A 14,781-nucleotide genomic window follows, 5' to 3' on the forward strand; every position below is an offset into this window, starting at 1 on the left:
TCTATTGTCCTCGAAGTATGAGGACTCACCACTAAAGCTGTTGAACTGGAGATTGGGAATCGATCTATGCATGATCTGGATGCTGAGTACCTGAACCTACATCACGAAAGGACGTAGCGCAGAGTATGCGTTAGTACTTGGAATGTACTGAGCATGCATGATATAGAGTATAGCTGAATAAAATACATAACTGAACAAAGCATACTCAGCAATAACGTAATCTAAACTGAATGTAAATGCTGGAATATACTAAAGGCTGAGCTAAATGCAATGACCAAGTACTAATTAGGACATGACATACTAAGACTGGATACTGAAATATAACTGAAAACCTGGTCGAATGCACTGGAGTCTGACTATGGGAGCTAGTATTAACCGACATAAAATCACGTGAGCTAAACATGGATTCCAAAATGTGGAGTCCGATGTATACACCCCATCGAGAGGACTTAAGGACCCAATATACCTTGCCAGGGGTATAAAGGCATGACTATTCGATGTATACGCTCCATCGAGAGGACCCAATATACCTTGCCAGGGGTATAAAGGCATGACTGGCGTGATCACTAAATCTGATGCCCAACATAGGGGACTTATAAACATATGCACGTAGTTCTGGGACTATGAGGGTTCGTTGAACCTTAGTTCAACTCGGTCTAAGCCTACTCCCAAATGGAATGTGTATAAACAACATAACTGAAATACTGGATAGCTAAATGTTCTGACATGCAAAATCTAAGAATGCAACATTTAAATCCTGACAATGAAACATTTGTAACTGGAGCATGTATATCTCTTTAACTGATCTAGCATGTGCAATTCATGAACTAAGAGAATCTACACAACTAGGGTTCTGAATTCCATGCAAGAACTAAGTAACGATTTCACGAAAACATGATAATCTGATTAGGAATACTATAACAACTAATTCAAGACAATTCTGCAAGGTTGTAGAAACCCTAGGTCTAAACATGATATAGAGAATCAAAAATCTGACTGAATTCTAGGGACCTAGTGGATGAAAGGAACCCACTAGTGAAATCCTACATACCTGGTGACGAAATATATGGAGAAATCCATCGATTTCGAGGCTGAAACTTTGAAGAACACTGTTGCTTGTTCTTGGGAGTTTTGGTCGACTTTTCCTCTTTTTTTTGCTCCAAGTTTGGATGATTTTACGTGAATGAGGGTTCTGGGTAAGTCTAACTAAGTTATTAGGCTTAGACTGAGTATAAAGACGTAGTTTAGGCATAAAATGACAAAGTTTAAGTGCCCAACGCATGGGAAAAAGACCTAAATGACCCTAACTTAAAAGCTGCCGAAGGCCACCCATGGAGGGACCTACTAGCCGTAGGTTGACCTATCAACCGTAGGTGGGGTCGTCGGTCAAATATCCCCGACAGGGCTTCACTAAAACGAACATAACATTTTACTCGGAGATGGGATTGTAGCAAACTTGGTGACGTTGGAAAGAGGATTCAATTATCTATCATTTGGTAGGTCATGGGCCACCTTATTTCTTTTTTTGCTAAGGGTTATGACCATTTGAAGTTTACCCAACAACAATTTCCCTCTAACTGGCTGCTGACCTTCACCTACGGTCCGTAGGTCCAACCACGGACCGTACTGGTCGATCGTGGGTGGGATCAGAGACCATAAATATTTGGTGCTCAATGTTGGACTCCACCTACGGACCGTGTGTCAGACCACGGACCGTCGGTGGCTTCCGTGCTTCTTGCACCAGGTCTTGTAAGTTGTAATTTTTTTCTAGTTTCTCAAATTCGAGGTGGTACAAACGATGAGGAAGAAAAAGAAGGAAGAGGAGTAGGGATGGCAATGGGCGGTGCAGGGAGGGGGAGGGGCAGGGTGGAGTAGGGATGGCAATGTGTTAAATTTAAATGTGGACCCCACGTGGTTGACAAAATTGATCATTGTTATTTTTTTATTAATTCCAATGAAAGAACTTCATGAAATATAACATCATTGTCTCTACTTTCTCTAATAAAATTTAATATTTTCTCTTGCTTAAAACATAAATCGGTGGAATCATATTTTGGAAATGAGAACATAGTAAATTTTGTTGGAGAAAGTAGAGAAAAATAGTGTTAGATTTTATGGTGTTCTTTCTTCTGAGCTAACAAAGACGACAACAATGGTGAACTTTGTTAGTCACAAAAGGTTCATAGTTAAATTTAGCTTCTTTTTTTTATAAATCTGTTAGGTTTAGGGTAAATGACCAAAATGAACACCTTTTTTTTTTATACATTAAGGATCATTTCAATTGAGTGAAATATATTAAGGACCACAATGAACATCTTTTGTTACACATTAAGAACCATTTCAATCAAGTAAAATGTATTAAGCACCAATATATATATATATATATATATATATATATTACTTTTTAGGTAGTTTTTATATATGTAAATTTAAATTTTCATGTCTAAATTCAAAATCGCATTAATTGCATAAATTAATTAGGTGAATGAAGAAAAAAATTCTTGAAATTGTCCATCATTTATTCAATAATAGAAGATTAGACCTTTATTTTACTTTTGTATTTATCATCCTAGATTCCATACATTATATATTATGTTCCAGTTCTAATGGTTTTTTTTTCTTTTTGTGGATAACTAGATGAAGATGTATTGTCAACTTCAATTGTTGAAAAGTCAAATTTTGTCCAATTATGACACAATTTTTTTATCAATTGGACCACCAACATGAACTATTTGTCTAGTTTTGAGTTTTGTCTCTTTCATTATAAAGCCCAATATGAAATTTTACAATTTTATTTTGCATATGAATATAAATAGTGTGAAATATATTATTTACTCCTTTATTTTAATTTGTTTGTTCTATTTTGACTTAATACAGAGTTTAAGAAAATAAAAAATGTTCTTTAATCTTGTAAACATGGCATGTGGAAAAATCAAATTTTGAGAAAAAGTTCATCTATGTCATCCATTAAAAGTTTGGCTCATTTATGTCATTTCTTTTTGAGAAAACGCTCATCCATGCAATTATTTGTTAACTGAAATGACAATAGATGAGCCAAACTCATAACGATAACTTAGAATGAGTCTTTTCTCAAAGTATGATGGCATTTTTAATTCCCTTTCCTTTTAAAAATGATTTGATTTAATGACGTGACCGAATGATAATTGACCACGTGTAGATATGATTTTGCAAAATCGGAACCATTTTTCGTTAACAAATAATGACATGTATGATCCTTTTCTCAAACAGAAATGACATAGATGAGCCAAAATTTTAACAGATGGTATAGATAACCCTTTTATCAAAGTTTGATGACATAATTGAGTCTTTTCCTTATTTGATATTCCCGTTGTGCTATTTACTTGTCCATTTTTTACTTGACACACCTATTAAGAAAATAACTATTGACATAATGAGTTAACCATTTTACCCCTATTAATTGATAGAATTTCAAATTAATTTACCCATTAAAAGAGGTTCTACTTCTTTTCAAAAACATTAACTCTCTAAATAAATTGATGATATAATAGGTAAAAAAAAATATTTTTTTTATTCGTCAAATATGACGTTCAAAAAGTCAAAATTGGACAAATAAAAAGGGACAGGGGGAGTAATAAAAAATAATTATCACATTAATTGCATAAATTAATTATGTGAATGGTGGAATCAAACAAACTTTGAAATTGCCAACCACTCACTGATAGAAAGCTAGACCTTCCTTTGAAAACATTTATCATTCTAGATTTAGTTTGGTATGCTATATTCTGATTTTAATATTTGCGTTTTCATCTTTTAGTTTATACCCAAATAAAGTATGTACTGTCAACTTCAATAGTTAAAAATTAATTTTTGTTCTATTATAGCACAATTTATAGTATTAATAAGGCACATTAAGTGTTCGTTCACACAATCCTTTGTTGTCTATAAATTGAGGGATTTCCTCTTATTTTAAAACAATGAAAATTTTAAATTTCTTCTTCATCTACACAATTAAATATTCGTGTACTTCGTTCATGTTAAGTGGCTCACTGACACCATTGTTTTTGTATCAATACATTGGTGAATAGAATCGTTCCGTCCTAAGAGGATCCATTCCTTTAAACCTAGGTACTAGAGGGGAATAATTTCCTTAAGAGGACATTGTGCATTCAGTGGACTCAAGTTTTTCCTTTTTGTTTCATTTTATTGCTACAGATCCTCGTATGTTTTTTTACAATCACTAATTTATCCTTATGATATTAATTGTTACTTTTTAGTACATGTTTTAAGCTTTGTTGTTTATGTTTCTGCAAAGTTATTGTTATAAGTATTTGTTAGTACAAATTAAATAACACACGTTAATTGAGTATTCACACAAGTTTTCTCTACTGAAATTGTTGAATGTATGATAAAAAATATTCCTTAAAGATCTATATTATCATCTCTTGAAGACAAATTTCAAATTTGGTATGCCATTGTAAGGACATAAAAACCTTAAAAACTTTTTCACACCTTGATGTGCAAAGTGAACTAGGAATAGACGACAAGAATTAATAAACTTTTGAAATGGGTTCAAGGATGTGCCAGATGACCTATAGAGGAATATAACTAGACTGGAGCCTCTATTAATGCCAAAAACAATATAGACAAATTCCCAGGTCTACTCCAAGTTGTAAATACTATTCTCTAAGTAATAAATGTGTTTCTCCACACTGCGATTGGAATAGAAGTGTAGTTTCACATTGAACTCCATCACTATGGTATGTCAATTTTAAAAAAAAACACCCAAACAAACTGAATAGCTTTGTGTAATATTTTTCCCTTTCAAGTATATATATGACAAGTTGAATTGTTGTCCAATGTGATACATTATCCCTTTAATTTTCCATTTTAATAATTATTTATGATACATTTAAATGGGGAAGTTTAAAATGATATATGTAATGCAAAATGTAGCACTCTGGTATATTGATTTTAAAAAAACACCCAAACAAACTGAATAGTTTTGTGTAATATTTTTCTCTTTCAAGTATATATATAATAAGTTGAATATTTGTCCAATATGATACATTCTCTCTTTAATTTTTTATTTTAATAATTATTTATGATACATTTAAATGGGATGTTTAAAATGATATATGTAATGCAAAATGTAGGGCAGAAATTTCTACACGTTAGAATTAGAATATTTTTTCACTTTTTAGAGCCCTTTAAATGTCATAACTATTATTTATTTATTAGAAAATTTAATATCTGAGGCTGATATTCATTTGATTCCCCAAAAATATCAAATAGTAACACTTCCTGGAAACAAAAGGATAAATTATAAAATCAAATTAAAGATGATTGATTAAAGGATAAATGAGATGATGTTATAATTATCATTTTCCCTTACATTATTAATGTTCGTTACTACGTATTCTTATATGTAAGATAATATAGTGTTTTAGTTTTAATAACTGATAGGTTTTAAGTATTATTCTATAAATTCCATGTTATTAAATTTCCGTGCGAGGCGCGGATAAATTTACTAGTTAAACCAATAAAGAAAATCCCATCGTCTTCTCCAAATACAAACCCCAACACCCTCTTGTCTTCTCCAAATACTCCTAACCTTTTGCAGAAACATCAGCACGCTGCGCACCATTTCTTTTACAAAAAAAAACGTACTTACTTTCTTCCTTCTTTGTATTAGCTTGATAGTAATGGAAGCATTTCATGAATGGGTTTATTCTTAAATTTTAAAAATATTTTTCATCATTTAGCTGAAAATTTCATTCACAATGGATGAAATTTAACTTGGGTAAAATGGTGGTTGAAAATGGAGAAGAAGAAGAAGAAGAAAATAATTAAAAATTAATCAAAGAACCATTTCATGCGCCTCTCAAGGTGTGATATACACTCATGCCACGTAAGCAAAAAGTGTCAAAATGACATAGTAAGACATTACATGATGTGTCTAAAATGAACATCATCAAGTTAAAGTGTATAAATGAAATTTCGTGCCAACTTTAGGAGGCGACCGATGGGTTACATAAACATCAACATAAATGATTTGATTGATTTTGTCTCTCTTATTAGCAAGCCAAGAATGTAATTGTGCAACTTTATTTTGCAAATGAATGTATATAGTGTGACGTATATTATGTATGGATGTTTGGTCAGTTCGATTCGATTTTGAAGTTTATCTTTTATTGTGATGAAACGGTAAGTACTACTTCATTCTTAACGAGAGGTCACATATTCGAATATTCTAAATACAAAGTCGCCTTTGGTAGGAAGCATTTTACCCCAATGTGAGACCTCCCGACGTAATGAATTAGGTATCCATTTGTGCAAAATTTCCTATAAAGGAGTAAGGTACACATTTCTACCTGCAGAGTGGTATTCTCCCACTGTTATCCTATCTGTGATCTGAACTACTTTGTATTGAGTGATTGTGTTAGTTCGTATCTAGAACGTGTAATTTGTTAGATGTTTCCGTCAATATGAAAGGCAACTCAGGATTCGGTCTTGTTTACGATCTAGTTATTGTGATAGTAGCAGTATTGACTATTGGCCTTGTATAGATTGCAGGTTTTGTTGTTGGACTTATACCTCATATCAGAAATTCAGTTATAGGTGATGCAGCTCCTCTTCGTGTGATCCAAGATACAACTTTGTTACTTGGATATGAGACTCTCTAACTTGTTTAAATGAGTCGAAGCAATAACAAGAATATTTCTAGTAGAACATCTTTCACAATCCCTAGAGAAATGGTTCACTAATAGACCGAGTTATAAGTCCTTCCACTCCATCATTCACATCCAGATCATGAATGTATAAAACAAACACTCAAACTGGATCTCAGCTTAGCAAATACTATGTAATCCAACTTTGTTCTCATTTTGTGTCTAGATGATCATTTTGTAAGTTGAAGTACTCAACTGACACAGTGAAGACGAGTTGAGGTATCTAGATGTGCATACTCAAAGTACTTACTTACCAACAAGGTCAAGTTTGAGTGTGTTCACTTAAATTATCAATCCTTTTGTCTGCTTGAAGAAATTGATATTTACATTTCATCAATGATCCATTGTATCAGAACATCAAGAAAGAGAGATATGTTTTAGTATCAAGACAACATACTACTCCAATCTATGTTCATCACATATCCCTCTAAGTTTCTACTGGGGAGGCTGAAGCCGAAATACCTCCCTTGCTATCTGGGCCATTCAAAGTTTTTGACCCACAGTATCATCAACAACAACTAACAGTTATGGCCAAGCATTCACAATATTGGCCAACTTCTAATACTCCTGCTTTTTTAACTCAGAGATTTTGCTGCGCAAAGGGCACATGAACATGAAGACACCCATGAAGGGTGACAACAGTGTTGGTCCGAAGTTGATCAATTATAGCAGGCAAGGTGACCACCTGGAAAAAAAAATTATGTCAGCCAACTTACAAATGGAGAACCTATTGATTGTCGTAGACTTCTTAAAGTGTTGTGATCAACGAATAGAAACGTAACAATGATATAGTTTTCAGATCCATTGAAGAAATATCAAGTTTTCTGCATGACAATTTCTCTTTACCAGAGAAAATTACCAGTCCAAAAAGATGCAAGTAAGGAAAAGATTGAATTAAAGTCAAAATCAGTAAAATAAATAGCAAGGTGTGTACCTTCTTGAAGGCAGTAACACCCCAAAGATTGTCAAGTTGGTTTGGCTGACCAGTAATGACCAGGCGACCAAGTAGATCTGATTGAACCCGTATCTATGCTTACCAAGAAATAAGGACATTAGAGCTTTTAGATGGTGTAAAAAGCCGAAAACAAATTGAATGCACTTGATGGAAACAAGTAGCACGATTGGTATTATACCTCCTCTCATAAAAATCCAGGCACTAGTGGATAGACCTCAAAGGAATCATTATGTTTGCATAAAATCATTACAAATCACATGAGAGAAATGGAGTGCATAATCTAGAGGTTCTTAATTCTTTTATTCTGAGAGGAACTTACTGTTTCAGGAACATTGATTTTAACCCAATTAGTAGGGGGTCCAACATCAACAACTTAGACATCCAACCTGGCAGATGGAAATCAATTTATCTTTACATCAGAAAAGGATGAACCAAAAACAGAGAGAGATAGAGAAATACTATTGAAGTTCCTAGTACTCCTTTTCTTTGGGTGATAAAAACTGCTGGTGTACAAGATAAAAACATTAGAAGAAAGGATCAAGATAAAGTAAGACTTACGGCTTAGATGTTTCAGTTTCTGCAGCTTTCATTGGGTGCTCCACTTCATTTTTCCCCTGGTGCCTAAGAGAACTTGAATACAACAAGAAGTTTTGATGCGGTCACTATTCCTTTTTGATAGAGTATGAGTCAAAGAAAAAACTAAAGTTCTCGGATGATAATCCTGATATAGTTATAGTGTCAACTAATAGCCACTAAAGGCCAAAGTTTTGCAGAGTGCCAGACTTCATATTGGGAAATGGTGAGCAGAATACAACTCAATGATAGAGATATATGAAGAAGTCAAGTTGGCAAAGAATTGACGAACAATCTTACCACCAGTTTTTAAGCAATTTGCACGCTTTGGCATATTGTAGGCATTCATGTCCTGTAAAAGATGAAAAACACCAAAATTACTTGTACATGGCAATATAAAGGATCAAACTTAAGAAAATCAACTTTGAGAACTTGAACGAAGTCAAAATACATCGATTATTAAACTACTTAGGGTAATAGGCTTTCCCATGTATAAATTAAAAGGAGTACATCACATATAGTCAAAATACAGAAGATGTGAAGATACATCACATAACAACAAAGTAAACATAGTGTTACCTCATTGTCAACACCCCAAGAAATAGGAGGAGCAGCAATAGGAAGTTGAAGCTCTCCATTTTGTGTCCTATGCCTTTCATATGGTAGAAGTAACTAACATACAGAGAAATCATGAGTTAGTAGAATGTACAGAAACAAAAAGTAAGAGAAAGATAACTTTTTAGAACAAAAGATGGGTTGTAAGTAAAAGTTTTCTAAGTTGATACTTCACAAAGCACCCACCAATTTTTTTGATAAGGTTAAACAATTTGTTAAGGATTGAGGAAAATCCCGTATACAAGCCGTATACCAAGAAATAGAGAACCTATACAAAAATATGGTCCTCTGCAAAAGACATTCAATCATCTATACAAACAGGGACCTTATAGGTGCACCAAAAAATAAACTAAAGATTAAAAGGCTAATCCTTACATTTACAAAATCAGTTTCTATCCCTTCGAACACTCTCCTCCTCTCTCCTTCCATACAACCCACATGAAAGATAACATCGCAAACCACCTACCCACTAACAAGGTGACATAATTTAGGTCCCAGAAACTCACCTTATACCAAATATTAGCATCATGGTGGACAGTAATCCAAATATGCTAATAACTATCAAGGGTAGAGAATTTAAGGTTATTACCCTCTCGTAGAAGCTGCGGAATATCCAAGAAACAGTAGTGCAAGTCCTGAGAAAGAAGATTATCAGAGCCCCAACAAAATCATTTAGAGAAAGTCATATATAAGTAGATAGAAGGCATTGGTATTGTCTTATATATTCAGTTGATTATCATTCCATAAATTCTTATCTATTTGAGCATCAAAAGATATCTTGCTCATTACAACCCCATTCTTTATTCTAAGTTACTCATCTAATTGGAGACATCAGACATCAACACTTATTTCACATTGAGAAAATCTAGCATAAGAAAGCATCCCGTCAGTATCTCAAAAAGTTTAGATCCCCTATTCAGAAGCATCTGTAAATATTTTAGGCTTCAAGTCCCGGCGTGCTTAACTCCAAAACCAATTGCCGCCACTCAGATACGTGTATAATATCCCTGGTCCTCTATATTTGAGCAAGACCTAACAGAAAGAAAGATGCAACATTCCTTGGGTATGTTGTTGTTTGTTGTTAATGCGGTGTATGTTTCTTAGCACTTATAGCCTAAGTTGCTCGGACTCGGTGTGGGTGTCCGATATGGGTGTGGATCTAGATGTTGGATCCTTCATGATCTAATTTTAAGATTCAGGGATATGGATCCATGTAGGGGTATAGGTATAGGGATTCACCTAAAAATAATTAAAATGTCTAAAAGACGAGTTAGAAAACCTAAATTATGAGATATTACGAGAGAACTTGAGGAGAATCTAGGAAGGAGATTAACGGAAAAGGAGTGACAAAGAAATTTCTATATAAAAGGTATTTCATTTTCTTCAATTTCACCTTAGCTTTTGTATTGATTACAAACAATCATTAAAACTGTCCACACTTACTCCATCGATTTTGGTCAAAGCACCCAAAATTGGTTGACCAAATTTGACACGGATCCCACACCCATGTCATGTCAACACAGGTGTGGCACCTAAAGTGAAGAGTCCGAGCAACTTAGCTTATAACTTGATGTTGGAATCTATGTTGTTATGTTTGCAAAAGCACTTCATGTTTTCTTCATATTTTCAATTTTAGTAGTTTTAATACTCTCTCCGCTATAAAAAGAATGCCTCTTTCCAAAGTTACCAGGTTCAAAGAAAAGAATGTCTCTTTCCTTTTTTGGCAATTCTTAATTTCAACGTTTCACAACTCACATGACATGTTCAAGACCACAAGATTAAAGGATATTTTGGTACATTTTACGCATCTTTGGTTTATCTAAACTTAAATCTAAAATGATGAACCTTCAACCTAAAATTTCTATTGGAATAACTTTTTATTGTTATTGATCCATTTGAATCATTACTAAACTAAAATAGCTTACTCAATCTCGACAATTGCTTATTCATATGCTATTGTGAGTTCAAGACAGACCACTATGGTGAAATTGGTAGACACACTACTCTTAGGAACCAATGATAATGCATCTCGACTCGAGTACGAGTGGTAGAATACCATCTTCAAAAAAGGATAAAAAGATCTTATAATGAATTCAATTCCCGATTTCCATTAAGAATTATGTAATTAAGGGACTCTACTTTTTTAAAGAATTTTTATGAAATTTTCAACCTTAGAGCATACAATAACTCACATTTCCTTTTCGATCATTTCAATTGTAATTGTTAAAAAGTCCCACATCGAAAGAGGAATGGGAAATTGGACTCCTTATAAGGACTTGGACAAACCTCCCCTCATGAGCTAGCTTTGGGGGTTGAGGTAGACTCAGATATCATATCTTTATATGGTATTAGATTCAGACTCATATCAACTTGTTGTTCACCGATGTTGGGTCCCCATTTATAACGGTTCACGCTCTAGTTAAGGTATGGGCATAAGGGGGATGTTAAGAAATCCCACATCGGAAGACGGATGAGAAGTTGGACTCTTTATATGGACTTGGACAAACCATCGCTCATGAGCTAGGGTTGAGTCGCGTCCAAGTGTCATATCTTTACGGTAATTACCATTCATTTGATAACCTTTTTAATCGATGAAATCGTAAAAATATACGATTCATCAGAAAAAGGCAATAGTTGCTCTTTTCTATATAACAATATTATTAGTTACTCATTGGATTTCTTTGAGACATTTCCCACTAAGCGATTTATATGAATCATTAATATTCCTTTCATGGTGTTTCTCCCCAATTCATATAATTCTTTATATCAAAAAAATTGCTATAATTTTAAGTAAAATAACTGGACCAAGTGCTATTTTAATCCAAGGCTACAAGATTCAAAAAAATTATTTACTTTCTTAAACTCTATGTCAAGTCAAAATCAGACAAACAAATTGAAACAACGAGAATAATTATTAAGGTTTTATACATTTAATGAACAATTATTCTTCTACCACCTTCTGATATATTGTTCTAGCAACCAAGCAGCTTATTCCTCTCACATGTACCCAAAATAAATCGTAACATTTCACATCCAAAATATTCATATTCATTCAACAAAAAAAAACCTTCAATATCTTGGCACATCATCAGAAAAAAAATGACAGACAACATCTCCCTTACATAGTATATATTGGGGAAGTTGATGTTTGACGAGTAAAGGAGATCATAACAAGTTGCCAAAAAAATAGAAATAAACAGGCCTAACTAAATGCTCACTTGAGGGGATTAAAGGACTCTCCCACTTACCACCACAACTTTAATCCCGTTACCTACAGAAATTAAGGAGCTTAATAGTACACCATCAAAAGTACGTGGGAATAACACAAAATTGATCTCACAGACTCATAGCATAGTGCATCATTAATTAAACAACCTAGTAACAGAAGAAAATACACAACCAGCGCTTTAGTTTTTTTAATTATACTATAAACTACGGAGCTACATTGCTTATTTCTTAAAAATAAATTAAGAATACCCTCTCTAACAACTCGAGGTTCACATTGTGATATTTGGAAAGAGAAACATAGCCCTCCAGGGATTTTTACACACGACTGTGTGAACAAGCAGCAAAAATCTTTTAACAAAAATGACCACATAAAATCATGGTTAATCCAGAAATAGCTTATTGCACTTGATTGTTGACCCACTGCTTCTGATTAGCTGAGGACATTTTGGGGAAGTGACTAATATCCTCTGCAGCTCTTGAATCAATTCAAAAAGTAAAATCTATAAATGAGAACTGATCAAATACAATTGCAGAATAAAAGGATTACCTGATCATAGCCACCTAATCTGATCACAGATCTCCATAACCTAGCACGAAGAACATGGAAGATCTATATGTACCAAGAACAAGATAAAAATAAAAAAGCTCAATGATAAAACCATGATACACTTACTTTAGGCAATTAAGCGGATGACCATAAAACTTAGGTAGTTTAAATTCCATCACCTTCTCCCGGTAAAAGGTGCCTAGTTTTTCTATAAATGCAGCTTTATCCTCAGGGGAGCCTTCATCATCCTCACCATCAACCATCTAAAATTTGAAAACAAATTTTAAAATATTCATGATGAATAGACAACGATCCTGGATTCCTGATTATATGCTTATATATTGTCGTGCTTATATACTTTTATATATCTCATTATCGTACAAAATATTATGAATAATATAAAACTAAATTAAAGAAAAGGAGTATACAGTAATAGATTGCCTTTTTTCTATTTTTATAAAGTGTGATATCCAATATTCTAGTCATTATGGATGTATTTACCCAACCTAAGTAGCTATCTTTTGTACATGTATATCATAATCATGGATTCTTATATGTCATATTTTTCTTTTAAATGTATTTTCAGAAATAATACTTTTTAATCTAAAATTTGAAAACAAATTTTAAAAAACTTATGATGAATCAGAGTATGTACCATTGCACAAATATTTTCAGATGCTTCCCCACTATGCTGTCCAGCATTTGCAGTTGAAGGAAATATTGGACTAGCTGGTTCTGGCGTTTTTCCAATAGAAGAATCAGTGGTAACATTTGTAGGAATTGTTTTCATTTGAGATTCCTCTTGTCTATCCACCATCAAATCATTACCATTTTGATTGGCCTCATAGATCATTTTCTCAAAATTCTGTACTTCATCATCAATCACCTTCGCGTAGCCACTTACCATATCATCCGTTCCAGCATCAATAGTAGGTGGTTTGTTCTCCAGCACCACATTGTCATGTGCCTCTGGCTTACTCTCAGAGTTGAGCTGGTCCTCTATCTCACTTCTAGCATTTTTCGAGTCCTCTCCCTTTGAATAACTCTGATCATCTATCTTGTCCTCAACATTGCTTTTGCCAGTCATAACACTGTTTTGGCACTTGACCGGTTACTCATTGGACACAAGGATATCACTATTAGGGACATACGTTTCAGCATCCACCATCTCTACATCACCCTTATCCATTCTGACAACTAGTCACATGTAACATATCATATGTATCAAATTTTGGCATTCTAATACTCATCTCCTCAAGAAAAAGCACCCAAAAGAAAAAGGAAAGGGAAGAAATTATTTCCAAAAAACCTGATATGCATCACTCATTCCACTAGTTATATGATTCTCTACAAATTTCATACCTTTATTTCAAATTCATTTTTTTACAAGAAAATAAACTTTATATCCTATAACTTCATTTTGTTAGCATGATGGACAACTAAATGATTGTATATATTAATGTAATTATATAGTGATATAAAGCATGATCATATACATATGTTGTAGAATCAAAGAAATAAATATTATGATAGAATAGCTGATTTGGAGGGATAGCAAGGCAGATTTAGAGGGATTCAATAGCAGATTTGTAGAGATAGAATAGTTGATCTTCAGGGATAGGAATGACGGATCTTTAGGGATGTGTAATCTTTATTTTCTCTATATAATGGAAAGACCCTCTCACTTTGAGAGGAATTCAACTGAAAATTGACATGGTATTAGACCCTTCTCTTGGCTGTCTTATTTCATAGAGTAATCTGTGGTTCCTTCTAAAAAAAAATTTGAAAATCTTGGTTTTTGGTTGACTGTTCATCGACAATCAGTCCTACCACCTGGGTTGTTCTAGGTCATTCTAGTTGATTTCTTGAGTCTTTGTAGTTTTCATAGATATTTAAAAGCATGAATTCACATCACTTTGAATCCTTCAGTGTTAGTTTCATTGGAAAAAAATATTCTTCTTAGGAGTTTTAGTTTCAGTTCTTTGTCACTGGAAAAGATCTATGGGGCCATATAGATGGAAGCGATCCTTCTTCTACTGATGCAACAAAGCTAGGTGAATGAAAGATTAAAGATGCTCGGGTGATGACATGGGTTCTAGGGTCAATTGACTCTCTTATTGTTTTTAATCTCAGGCCGTAAAAGACAGCTAAGG

General features: G+C 33.6%; 1 protein-coding gene and 1 long non-coding RNA gene across 3 annotated transcripts; both read right to left on the reverse strand.

Annotated features, from left to right (window-relative positions):
* Positions 1-6,997: 6,997 nt before the first annotated feature.
* LOC107058403 (uncharacterized) lies at positions 6,998-7,972 on the reverse strand. 2 transcript variants are annotated; one of them, XR_001472012.1, is made up of 3 exons: positions 7,844-7,972; positions 7,645-7,737; positions 6,998-7,395 (listed from the first exon to the last, which is right to left on the reverse strand). It is a non-coding gene; the product is annotated as an uncharacterized lncRNA (long non-coding RNA). The 2 variants fall into 2 exon arrangements; XR_001472011.1 differs by having other exon boundaries at positions 7,645-7,972.
* Positions 7,973-8,822: 850 nt separating this feature from the next.
* LOC107058402 (AT-rich interactive domain-containing protein 5-like) lies at positions 8,823-13,906 on the reverse strand. Its single transcript, XM_015304059.1, has 5 exons — positions 13,284-13,906; positions 12,755-12,891; positions 12,629-12,668; positions 9,443-9,488; positions 8,823-8,910 (listed from the first exon to the last, which is right to left on the reverse strand). The coding sequence occupies exons 1-5, from the start codon at positions 13,713-13,715 to the stop codon at positions 8,894-8,896; spliced, it is 672 nt and encodes a 223-aa protein (XP_015159545.1). The 5' UTR covers positions 13,716-13,906; the 3' UTR covers positions 8,823-8,893.
* Positions 13,907-14,781: the final 875 nt, after the last annotated feature.

Source organism: Solanum tuberosum, unplaced genomic scaffold (assembly GCF_000226075.1).
Source record: "Solanum tuberosum cultivar DM 1-3 516 R44 unplaced genomic scaffold, SolTub_3.0 scf00503, whole genome shotgun sequence".
In the NCBI taxonomy this organism is placed as follows: domain Eukaryota; kingdom Viridiplantae; phylum Streptophyta; class Magnoliopsida; order Solanales; family Solanaceae; genus Solanum; species Solanum tuberosum.